Genomic DNA, 12532 nt, shown 5'->3' on the forward strand with positions numbered 1-12532 from the left:
GGTAGATCAGCTACTATCCGCCTGGAGGAACATAAGTCATACATCTGCAAGCATGACAATGGTCAGTCAGGCCTGGCTGACCATATCTTGGATATAACCCCCAGGATCTCATGGAAAAAAACCACCATGCTCCACCACAGCAAATTCAAAAGAGAAAGACTATTCTTAGAATCAGCAGCAGCAGGAATCAACCAAATCTTAACAAATATGGTTGCATCAAGCTTCCTAAGATTTGGGAAACGCTTATCACCAGAGGTCCCACTTTATATTCCAGGCCACCTACAACTGCCCTTAGACGGCTCTCCACCTAGATAGGACTTTAGTGTCTCCCACGTGGTTGGACTTAGTATTGTTTGTTATTTGTTTTTATGTTACGTTAGTTTTTTTTGTAATCCTGAAGATGTCTCATTGATTGAGACAAAATATAGGAAGAATTAAATTCTGTTTTTAATCCTTTCTGAGTGCTGCATACAAGCTATTAAGCCTCCAACATTATCTTCTCAAGGTTTCACTGCCCCATTTAGTAATGTTCATGTGTTGCATTTACTGGTCTCCAAACAGTGATAACTGCTTGGATCTCTTTGCATTCTTTTCCAAGAAAGGTGACCACCTATACAAATAGTGAGGTCATCTTCCTGTGCGATATCAACATCTACAATTCCATCAGGCTTTCCTACTCCAGTACCGCTAACCCACCTGGAAGAGAAGCAGAAGTTTTTGTTATAAGTAATGACCTAACACTAATCATACATCTATGTGCTCAAATCTTTGATAATATGCTTCACTTTTCAAATATCTGGATCTCTTTTTGACCAGTTCTCCTTCCAGATACACTGGAGGTCACCTCTCCTTTCAGTAACTCAGACCAGAATCTGGTATGTCTCCTCCAACTGCTCCTAACCTTGCATCCTTTTTGGGATGCCTCTACAACATTTACTTCTCTTTTCCTTGGTATGACTATTGTTTGCATTCACCTGACTAATACCTGCTGTGAATGAGTCATAAATTATTCTCACAGGTATGAAGGCCTTCATTCCCCATTCAACCCATAATCCCCTGGGTTCAATGGGGAATCTGCTTTCAAAGCCCTGGTTCAACTGAAAATATGTCAGAGCAGTCAAAGAAAGAATTCAGCCTACCTCATGTCCTTAGCATCATGTACTCCAGCTGCATGCTCTGCCTATACCAAACCATGCAACATATGCAATTAAAGTCATCAGTCATAAGCAGATCTAAATCTGGTTTCATAAAGGCCACAGCAGAAAACTCGTCTGTGTTCAAATGGAAGCTGTGCCTTCTGGTTGTTTGCCAAGGCCATTTTTTTGGTTTTTCTCACATATTTTTCACTCTACTTCTGATTCTTTTTTTATTATCCTATCTTCCAGATGACATCACTGGTATCTAGTGCCCTGCTACTATGTTGGCTGTGCAGTGTAGCCCATGGACATCTGGAACCTCATGGACCCATCCCTCCTTTTTTTTTTATCCTTGCTCTCAGGACTTCCATACATTGCTTTATTATTTATCAGTGAGCTGCTCTTTCTCTGTATTACAAGTCTGTTTTCTGTTTCTCTTTAGTTGGTATAGCAAACTCATTTATATATTATAAAATTCACTGTGCAAAAAAAAGAATTGGATGACTTATTTATTTTGATAAGCTAATGCGATTGATTCTCATTATCCTGGTGATGGTACTGACTATGTGGATATAGTATATATCCCTGTAGCCATTTCCGTTCTTCCTCATTTCTTCACATATTCTTCGCTGTACTTCTCCTGAGTCTTTTTTTACTATCCTGTCTTCTGGACTACCATCACTGGGATCCATTGCCTTGCTGCCCTGTTTGTTGTGTGTGGTGTGACCCATGGACATCCATAAAGGGGGATCCTAGTAGTCTTGTACTGCTTTGGCAAGACATGTGGTTCTGGTTGGCTTGGTTAGGATTGGCTGGTGGTCAAGGGTCATGAGTGTTGCAATATGTCTCACCCCCAGGGATAGGACTCGGGGCTTGCTGTAGCAAGCCCCGAGTCCTGACTTTTAGCATCTGTGGTAACTTGCAGGATAGTGGGCATCCATGTGTGACTCCATTGTTGATGGGGAGCTCTGGTGCTGAATATAAAACCACTTGAACATATATCCTATAACCTTATTTGTTTCAGGCACCTAACAAAGTCCCAACCACATATTGATGCCATTGACACTCAATTCCTGTAAAGGAATGTTCTCAGAAGGGGATCTCCTACACGTTCCTGATAAGATATGTTCAGACCTGGAAGATCAGGGATGACAAGTATGAGGTGCATCATGATGTGTAGGAATGGTCACCTGGTTCCAACCAGAAATGGCACATCCTTATCCATCCTTACTTTTGGTACTCCTGAGCCTCCATCTGTTAAAGCAGGGCATCTCAGTTTTCCTGAACATCTCTTTTCCACTGAGATGCTTCAAATGCCAGAAATGCCCAAACTGTTTGTCGTGGCTATGCCTGTACTCCATGTGGTGGCCAAAGTCATAAGTTTTTCTTTGTCAAGAAAGCAAATGTGTAAACTGTCATGGAGATCCTCCAGCATACTTCCATGCATGTTAGAAGTGGAAAGATGAGAAAGAAATACACAAAATTAAAAGAGAACCAAACATATCATATCAGGATACAAAAGAAAGTTAGCCACGACATGCTCTGAGATCCTCTTATGCTGAAAAGGTAACAGTTAAGAATATGTCAACAATTCAAACTCGCATGTCTGTTCCACCATTTGATAATTTCACCATACCTAAACTTTACGATCATAACTGTTTTTTTCTGTTAAGCTCATCAGTAGCACAATATATGGCCCCACTCTGAAAATGGTTCCATTCACCGATGACAACCCACTTGTGAAAAAAATTATGGCAAGGTTATCACTTGAAGAAAAACCACCAGCCCCTTCCACAGAAAAAAAATGGATACTTCAGTATCCACTGAAAGCAACTTGAACTTACTTGATGATCCTGATGCATCCAAAGATGTATTGGATATTTTTCCAGAGGAAGAGATGGATACTGGTCATCCATACTTCCTAAACTCTAATGACAAATATAAACCCAATAAGGGCAAGGTCTCAATCTCCTAGAAATCAGACAAGTATATGAAACTTAAACAGTGGGTACATTTTTACAGTTGAAAGCACTAAAAACAGTTTTAAGCATTTTTTTTCCCCCATACCATATATACCACTATCACTATGTTCTGAATTAAATGAAAATGGAACTCAATAATCTCATAAGACAACTACCTCAGCCTATACTATACTCTCTGGGATAGTGTGAACACGAATAGAAAGTGAATGCTTGACAACCATAATCTCTCTTATTAGTAACAGAGAAAATACTTCTTCCATGTGCCTACTCTCTCTTATTCTGTAATCAATGTTACAGTCTGCTTCCCTGCAGTTTTTCCATTGCTCACATGAGGATGTTGAAAACATATATGGAAGAAATCATTTCCTCTTATCAGCATTCTGTCCTCACTGGAACCATGTTTTACATGGATGCTCATGTGGAAAACAAACCAGGTTGACTGGAATACATTTTCCCATCTTGCACAATTTAATACTGAAGCAGTCAGCCAAACCAAACGGCTATTAATGAAGCAGTGAATCATATCACATTGTATTGTCCATGCAGCCATCGCAGCATTTCCAAAAACATCATCCCGATTCCCACTCTGCCCAAAGCCTTGTTGGAATCAAGAGTGTCAAGCATCCAAAAAAAAATCAAGATATAGCGTCAGATATGTTTTTTAGATATCCTATCACAACAAAGTTAATAACATTTAAACATGCTTGGGTCAACGTGTGTTATGTGCAATGTCGGAGTCAAAACAATCCTGGATTAAATTTACATAATTGATCAAACAACCATTGCAAAAATTGTCTGGGATAAAATCCATAAAATGAAAGGTAGATACAGAACACACCATTTGCCTGCCTTGGATCATAATTAAGTATTGTTGCTGCTGATCCAAAAGCTATTGCAGCTTTGGGAGAAAACTTTGCCAGGATCTTAGCAACAGAATCCTATCCGCCTGGTTTTTTACTAGTATATTTCAACTACTTCCATCCCTATTGCTGAGGGCATATGAATAATTTGACCGACTTACTGTTGGTCGAATTACAAGGAATAGTTTAAACGTAGATGGCCTGGTCAGTTGAGTGGTTAGTGTATCTGCTCTCCAATCAATAGCTCAAGGGTGCAGATCTGCCGTGGGTATGGCTGTTTGTGATTGTCTTTAGGTGGGAGATGCATCTCATTGACTGGTGCGAGAACACCACCCTGCTTATTGTAGGCCTGTAGTGGTTTGAAAAAAAAGTTATATAGTTGGTCTCTAGGGCCGGGTGCGCTATGTAAAAAAAAACATTTAGTCCACTCACTGTACTAATGTATTATTATAGGCATACAACCTTTCATGAGTGGGAATCACATAAAAACACTAAATGACGAAATACTATGTAATCCCATGGAAGTTAAAGAGGAAGGGGAAAAAAAGAGAATTTTTACATTTTGAAAAAAAAAAAAAAAACCTGATCAAGCATGGGATCTAATGAACATTTTTGTGAAAGAGTTTGTTCTAAAAAAAAAAAAAAAAAGATGCTTTGTTTAGTAGACCAATAATAATATCTAAAACAAACAAGCTTTGGATCTAAATCGAATTAGTTTTATTCTTATTAATGTGTGTAGTTTGGTTTTATTATATATATTTCATTTGGTCTCCAGTCAATCATTTTCTGGATTCTGAAAGAATTAAGTTTGAGGTTATTATAGCAGTTGGATAATGTGAACTCTTGGGAATTGTGTGACATGGTATAAACATTGTGTTAACACAAATTGGTGCATCTGATAAGATTACATCGTGTTTGCACACACACACACAGTTTATTAATATCACAATCACACAAGCAAGTTTCAGTATTTGGAATTTGACTTAATGTTAAGGAAATTATTTGTACTGATTCATTTAAGTTATTTTATTTGCAGAATGTATATGAGTGTGTGTACATATATTTATTTATTTACTTTTTTGCAGAGTTTGTAAAAATGGGTGATATGACAAAGTCTTATCTTTATTCTTGGTGTGGAAAGTTAAAAGCAACCCCTCAATATGAAACGAAGAATACTGGTCCAAAGCATCGTCAGAGATTTCTCTGTGAGGTAATATCGATTATACATAAAGATTTATATGATAGAAGCATTAGCAATCAGACTGACAATAGGCAATACTTAATTTAGTTTATTTGCCACTCTTTTAACCTAATCTTTCTCTGAATACATATGGTTCATGTTTATAGAAATAGCAAGGCTTATTTTGCATATATAAATGGGTAAGTAGCAGTTTGCATCTACTAGTTTTGGATATAGTGTTATGATCACATTGGGCTCATGAATAACAAATTAACTGTTAACAAAGTATGACATTGAATAATAAGTACTGATTCAGGACTTAGCTGACCAAATTGTATTCTTATTAGTTAAACCAAAATAAAAAATGATGGTACAACATGACAAAATTTCATGTCGGCTGGGGCATCGCCCAGTTAAACAAAGCCCCCGTTGTTTTCGCCAGGGAACCAGGGTGAACAGCGAAAAGTCAGCTACTGGAACAAATCTGAAAACAAACCCCAACTCAACATCACCAGAGTTAAAGATCGGTACTATCAACGTAAGAAGCCTGAATGGCAAAGAAATGGAGCTAGCTGAGGAATTAGATAAGTACCAGATCGACATAATAGGGGTGACTGAAACAAAAAAGACAAAAACTGGTGAGATCTTTCTGAGCAATAAATACAAAATGTTATATTCAGGCAATGACAATCAAGGAAAAGAAGGAGTAGCCATAGTATTCAACACAAAATACGAGGCTAATCTTCTTGAATGGCAGTCAGTCTCAAGTAGAGTAATGTGGGCAAATATGAGAATGGGGAACTGGACAATGAGACTTATTTGTGCCTATGGTCCCACAGAAGGTTCTACTAAGGTAGAAGTGGAGGAATTTTTTGAGGCTTTAGAAAAAGCAACTGACACAATGAAAAAGGAAAAGTTGATCCTTGTTGGGGATCTAAATAGCTGAGTAGGAAATGATTGTGAGACATACAAAAATATTTTGGGAAAATTTGGAGAAAAGAGCAAAGCTAATAATAATGGCAAATATCTGTTGGATTTCTGCTCAGGACATGGACTGATTATTACTAACACCATGTTCCAACATAAAAATGTGTACAAATTCACATGGAGAGAAGAGGCTAGGAATAAGAAAAGTCTCATTGACTATGTTATTGTTGATAGTGATGTTTTCTCTCTGGTGCAGGACACCAGAGTGTAGAGAGGATTTGAAATTGGAAGTGATTACTATTTAGTCTTGAGCAGGATAAAATTGAATTTCATATTGAAAAGAATAACATGTAAAAAAGTTTTAAAGCGAATAAAAGTTGAGCAGCTCTCAGATGTGAACTGTAGACTAAAATACACAAAGATTATTGAAGAAAAAATGAAAGAGTTTGAGAACAGGAATCAAACCTTGGAGATTCAGTGGCAAACTCTGAAAAAAAAACATTGATTGATTCTGCCAGAGAGGCATGTGGTGAGGTTGTCTGTAAGGATAAAAAAAATCAGAACTCCCTGGTGGACACAGGAAGTTAAAGAGGCAGTGAAGGAAAAGAAGAAAGCATATCAAAAGTTCCTGTCAAATAAGTCAGCTTGTGCTCTTAGAGAATATAGAGAGAAATGCAAGAATGCTAAACACTGTGTAAAACTAGCTAAACAAAAGTCATCTGAGGACTTTGGCAAGAATATAGAAAATAAATATCAAGAAGGTGGCAAAATATTCTGGAGGTTGTTGAAAAAACTTAAGAATGGAAGAAAGAGTGCTGTAAAAGGAATTAGAGATGATAAAGGTGACATGAAAACGGGAGAAAAAAATATCCTTGAAGTATGGAGTAATTACTTTGAAAGACTGCTAAATGAAACAAGCAGTGATGACAGCAGAGTGGTAAAAAACACTGACCAGGCATGCAGTCAGGAATACATATCCATACTTGAAGTAGAAAAAGCCATCAAAGGCTTGAAATGTGGAAAGGCAGCAGGAGTAGATGATATTCGACCAGCAATGCTGAAGTATGGTGGTATAAAAGTCTTACAGTGGCTGCACTGCATTGTTCAGAAAGCCCGGACAGAGGGACGAATTCCCATGATTGGAGTAGAGCTCTCATAGTACCCATATATAAAAAGGGAAATAAAACTGAATGTGAGAATTACAGAGGTATTTCCCTACTAAGTGTTCCTGGCAAGATCTATGCAAGTATACTTGGGAAATGATTGAGAAGAATTGTGGAAGAAAAGCTGGGTGAAGAACATGCTGGATTCAGGCCAAATAGAGGCTGTCAGGATCAGATCTTCACTTTATGACAAATAGTGGAGAAATCATGGGAATATAACAAAGATCTCTATTTGAGTTTTGTCGATTTGGAAAAGGCATATGACAAGGTGCCAAGAGAGAAGCTATTCAATACCCTACAGTTATATGGTGTCAATGGGGCATTATATCAAGCAATACTTAGTCTTTATTTGAGTTGTAAGTCAGCAGTTAGAATTGAAGGAAGTACAGGAAGATGGTTTAATGTTCAATCTGGTGTGAGACAAGGATGTACATTATCCCCTCTGTTATTCATTATCTATATGGATCACATTATGAAGGAAAGTGGTATTAAACATGATATCAAAATTGGAGATGTTAATGTCAACTTTTTGCTTTATGCGGATGATGTTATACTTCTAAATAAATCCGCTACAAGTCTGCAAGATTCTCTGACTAAATTGAATAACTGTTGTAATAGATATGGTATGAAGGTCAGCAATAAAAAGACAAAGACAATGAAAATAGGCAGAATCATTGAAAATGTCAACTGTGTTGTGAATGGAGAACCTGTGGAACAAGTAAAACATTTCAGCTACTTAGGCACGATTTTTAGAATTTTTAGAATTATGGATCTGAGAGCTGGGTCAGAAGTAAAACACTTGACTAAAGACTAGAGACCACAGATATGAGAATCCTGAGAAAGATTAGAGACGTGAACAGATTGCATCAATGGCAATATTATATTAAAAGCGAGGATGTTAGGAAAGAACTTGACATTGTCAGCATCCAGGAATGCGTTAGCAGAGCTAATCTCAGGTGGTAATGTCACTTAAATAGAATGGGAGAGGAAAGATTAGCAAAACAAGTGTTCTCTGCCAGGTTGGCAGGAAAACGACCAGAGGAAGACCAAGATATAGGTGGATTGATACGGTACAAAGTGCCTTAGACGATAGAAATATAAGATCTGATAATCTTGTAGTCTTTACAAGTAACAGACTTATTTGGAGGAAAATTGTAGATAGGAAGTTAGTAATGATGTAATTTTTTCATGTGGTACTATCATATCCTGTACACCCTTTGAGGGTACATGGCAGGAATTTGATGATGATGGAATGCCATTCCTGAAACCTTTTGTTGTTTAAAAAAACTAGCGATGGCTATATTATCAATTTTTCCTCTACTGCTTGTGAGTCATTATTTTTCTAAATGAATTTTATAAAAGACAGTTTAAGAAATAGAATGACTGATGAAGCTCATTCGGCGTGCGTATTACTAACAGTGACAAAACATGAACCTGATAGAAAGCATTTTGCATCTTATGTACAACAGCAAAAATCTCATTAATAAATTGATAATAGGTTGATATTGATTTGTATATGGCAATGTCTTAATAAAATTCCGCAATTAATTTTGTATTAATTTTTCTTCTATTAAAAACTTCAAGGCACGTCAGCAACTTGATTTGTAAATTTTTGGCACATGCGGGCACGTCAGCAACTCGATTTGTAAACTTTTGGCACGTGCACATAAAAAGGTTCGCCACCACTGGCATAGTGTATAGAGTGGTTATATGTTTTAGTGTCCTCCTGTTGCTCCCAGGTGGTGTCATGTAATAATATTAAATAACTTTTGAAACACACCTGAAAAAAATAATTTATTATGCAGATGGAGTTAGTACAGTCAAATTTATTATTTTAAAAACCCATTCCAAGTTTTTTGCTGTTACAATGTGTGATGATAAAATTTCCTGGTGCTTGTCACTGCTTCTGTGCACTAATTAATGCACTGCTGTAATTCAAAACAGTTTGATATTTACTTAACAGATTTCAGTATTGTCAACAGAATTTTTATTATTTACATTGACATTTTGTATAATAAAAAATATGTGGTTATTCCAACTGACATGCTGGTTATACAATAAGAGACTTATGTCATAAGCAATTGGCTTTATAATGGCTTATTAGAACACAACAGTTAAAATGTTCAATAATTTAATCCACTATTTTGTGCATGTTAAATTGATACATTTTCGAGGCTAATGATTTTGTAAAAATCTCACATAATCATGATTTAGTTTTTTACAGCTTTATACTTTAAACTTCGGAAATAAGTTTTGTTATATGATAAGATGATCTTAAATTATATACGTATTTGTTTGCATTTATTAATGCAATTGTAGTATTAGCAGACAATTCTAATTGCATTAATAAATGTATACATTTTAAGTGTATAATGCAGTGATTCTCAACCTATGGCAGATGCGAAATACCCAGGGGGGGTGCAAAGAAAGTGGGATTAAAAGAGAAAAACTACTTTATAGAAACAAAAAGCATTTAATGAAACTATTTATTGACACAAAAACATAAAATACACTCTGACAATAATGTAATAACATGTATAAAATTCACTGTATTGAATAAACTAGTTACACTTACCGGAACATACCAGTATTGCAAAATATACCAAACAACTAATTAAAACTAAACAATAACAATTAATCTAAAAATTAATGGCTTCCTTGGGCATGTGTTGCAGAGCAAAGCTTTTCACATGATGGTGATACATTGGAAATTGACACTCTTAGTTCTCTTTCTATATTTAACTGACATCTATATTTTATTTTTAAGGCAGCCACTGCAGAAAACCTGATTTCACAAAGATAAGATGTTGGAAATGGCTAAAATGCACAAAAAGCTCTTGACTTTATTGCAGAAAATCATCAACACCGGCCCAAAATTCAAACAGTGATTTAGATGCAAATTGTCTTTTGCTTTTGCCACTTAACATGAAGTCTAAATTATTCCTCTTCTTCAATTGAGAAACCTTCAGAGGTATTTGAAATGGGTTTCTAACTCACTTGTATGTTGCCATTATGTTGTCGTCAGTTATAAAATCATTTCTAAAATTCTTTGTCAACATTGTTAAATGATTTTCAATAGTTGCAAATAAAACTTTGATGTGTTGCTCTTCTGCCTTGTAAGTTTGATAAATTCATCCACATTTGCAAACATTTCTAATTTTTGTTGCTTTACCTTTTTGTTCCATAACTCTAGTTTTTTACATAAAGCATTAACTTTGCATAATTTTTCCTTGGAGTTGTATGTTTAATATATTTAGTTTCTCAAATATGCCCACCAAGTAGCTCAATTTCATCAAATAAGTGGTCTCAGGGCTTCTCTGCTTTGTGATTTTCCTCTTCCAAGATGATTGCTATTTCATCTCTTAATTTGTAAACACATTGTAAACATTTTCCCTGTGATAACCATCTTGTCTCGCAGTAAAATAGTAACGCTGAATGTTCCGCTCCAGCCATGTCTTTGCAAAGTTCAGAAAACAGTCTTGATTTTAAGGATCTCATTTTTATATAATAACTCACTACAGTTATAACTGTTAACACAATGTTTAGACCAATACTCATTTCATTTGCAGCAAGAGCTTCTCTATGAATCATTCAACATGTCCAAATACATTGTAAGGATTTTTCCCTCACAAGGACTTGTAAACTTTTAAATCTTCCAGACAACTCGAGCACCATCAGTGCAAATTCCAACAATTCTTTCACTGTATGTTTGCCTTGCATATAAAATCATCCAATATTTTGAACAATTCAGGAGCTGTGGCTCTTCTTTCTGTTGGTTTACAAAACAACTCTTCAACTGCTGATAATCCATCATAAAATCAAACACAAGCAATTAAATGACAATCATTGTTGCTATCTGTTGCCTTGTCAAGCTGAATTGCTTGACAAGGCAACAGATGGCAACAAAACTTCGACAAAATTTGTTGCTGCATATCTTCACATATATCACCAATTCGCCAACAACAGTATCATTTGATCACTGTAGTTGTTTAGTAAAACTTTCTCCAAACATAGTTTCCACAATATCAATTGCAGCTGGCAGAATTAGGTCTTCTCTGATAGTGTGGGGCTTTTTGCACCCAGCTGTTTCATGTGCAACTTTGTAAGACGCTAGTAAAGCTTTTTTCATTTATATACAAAGCTTTTTTAATGCTAGATTTTTGCTTTTCAAAACATTTCAGTTTGGCAGCAAAGTCATCGAGGCTTGTTACCATACCCCTTATGAAGTGTCTCCATATGTCTTTTAAGTTTATTCGGTTCATGCTATTGACTGCCAAAATTTTTGAACAAATAACACACAGTGGTCTTTCTTCATCTTTTACTTCAGTCTTTGTAAAACCAAAATTTAAACATTCTGCTGCATACTCCCTTGATTTTACTTTTGGAGTGATATTCTGTGAACCCGAATTTGTTGATGTTGATGCTCTACAGTTGTCTGTCAGATGCCTGCTTATGTTGAATTAAAAATTTATCCATTTTTCTACACTAGAAAAGATTGATTTTATACCATGTATCACAGTTATTGAGAATAGGAGTAAAATAATACTGACCATCAACTTCTCACTGTTGGTCACTGTTGCAGTGACCAACAGTGAGAAGTTGGTCACTGCAACATCTGTCTTGCCATTTCAAGCCTTATTTATACTTGCAGAAACATTTCCAGAACATTCGCCACTTCCCGTGATGAAACTGGAATGTTTTCGAAATTCCAGTACAATTCAATGGTCTGTGCAATGATGCCAGATGTATGCAATTTTCAAAATATTTGATGACATTTAAATTTGTATGGATATTTAAAATTTTTAATTCCTAGTTTTTTTTTTTTTTTTGCTAATTTTTATAGGTTTTATCATTGTCTCAACACAAGAATTGCAAGGGGGAAGGTGGGGGGGGCACACCACAGAAACTAATATTAAAAATGGGGCACACATGAAAGAAGGTTGAGAAACATTGGCATAATGTATTAATTGCATTGATAATGTGTTATTAATAAATGTTAGTATTAAGAGAGGAGTGCTTAAGGGCCAAAGCTGCATAACTGAGAAGAGCTTCAGACTTAATGTCCAATCTTCACCATCTCTTGGTGCATCCTGTTACCAGGGTTACAGATTGAACAAAGATGGGCTGGCAGTTTGAGATTTAGTCCACCAAACTCTACTTATTGGCTTAAACCAAAATCCAAAGAATTTCATGCTGACTGGGCTGTTGCCCAGTTAAACAATGCCCGTGTTGTTTTTGCCAGGGAACCACAGCTGAAAAGTCAGGTACTGGAACAAATCCCAAC

The 12532-nt window shown here is 36.1% G+C and overlaps 1 protein-coding gene across 1 annotated transcript in view; it reads left to right on the forward strand.

The window, feature by feature from the left end:
- Window positions 1–12532, forward strand: part of LOC150092745 (ATP-dependent RNA helicase A-like) — a 337554-nt gene that overhangs the window by 13324 nt on the left and 311698 nt on the right. Inside the window, 1 exon segment of the mRNA XM_090414778.1 lies at window positions 5064–5188. Coding sequence (XP_090270904.1) covers window positions 5075–5188 — 114 coding nt within the window. The 5' untranslated portion in view covers window positions 5064–5074.

This window comes from Typopeltis vanoorti, chromosome 25, assembly GCF_054136105.1.
Source record: "Typopeltis vanoorti isolate ZY-2024b chromosome 25, IOZ_Tvanoo_1.0, whole genome shotgun sequence".
Classification (NCBI taxonomy): Eukaryota; Metazoa; Arthropoda; class Arachnida; order Uropygi; family Thelyphonidae; genus Typopeltis; species Typopeltis vanoorti.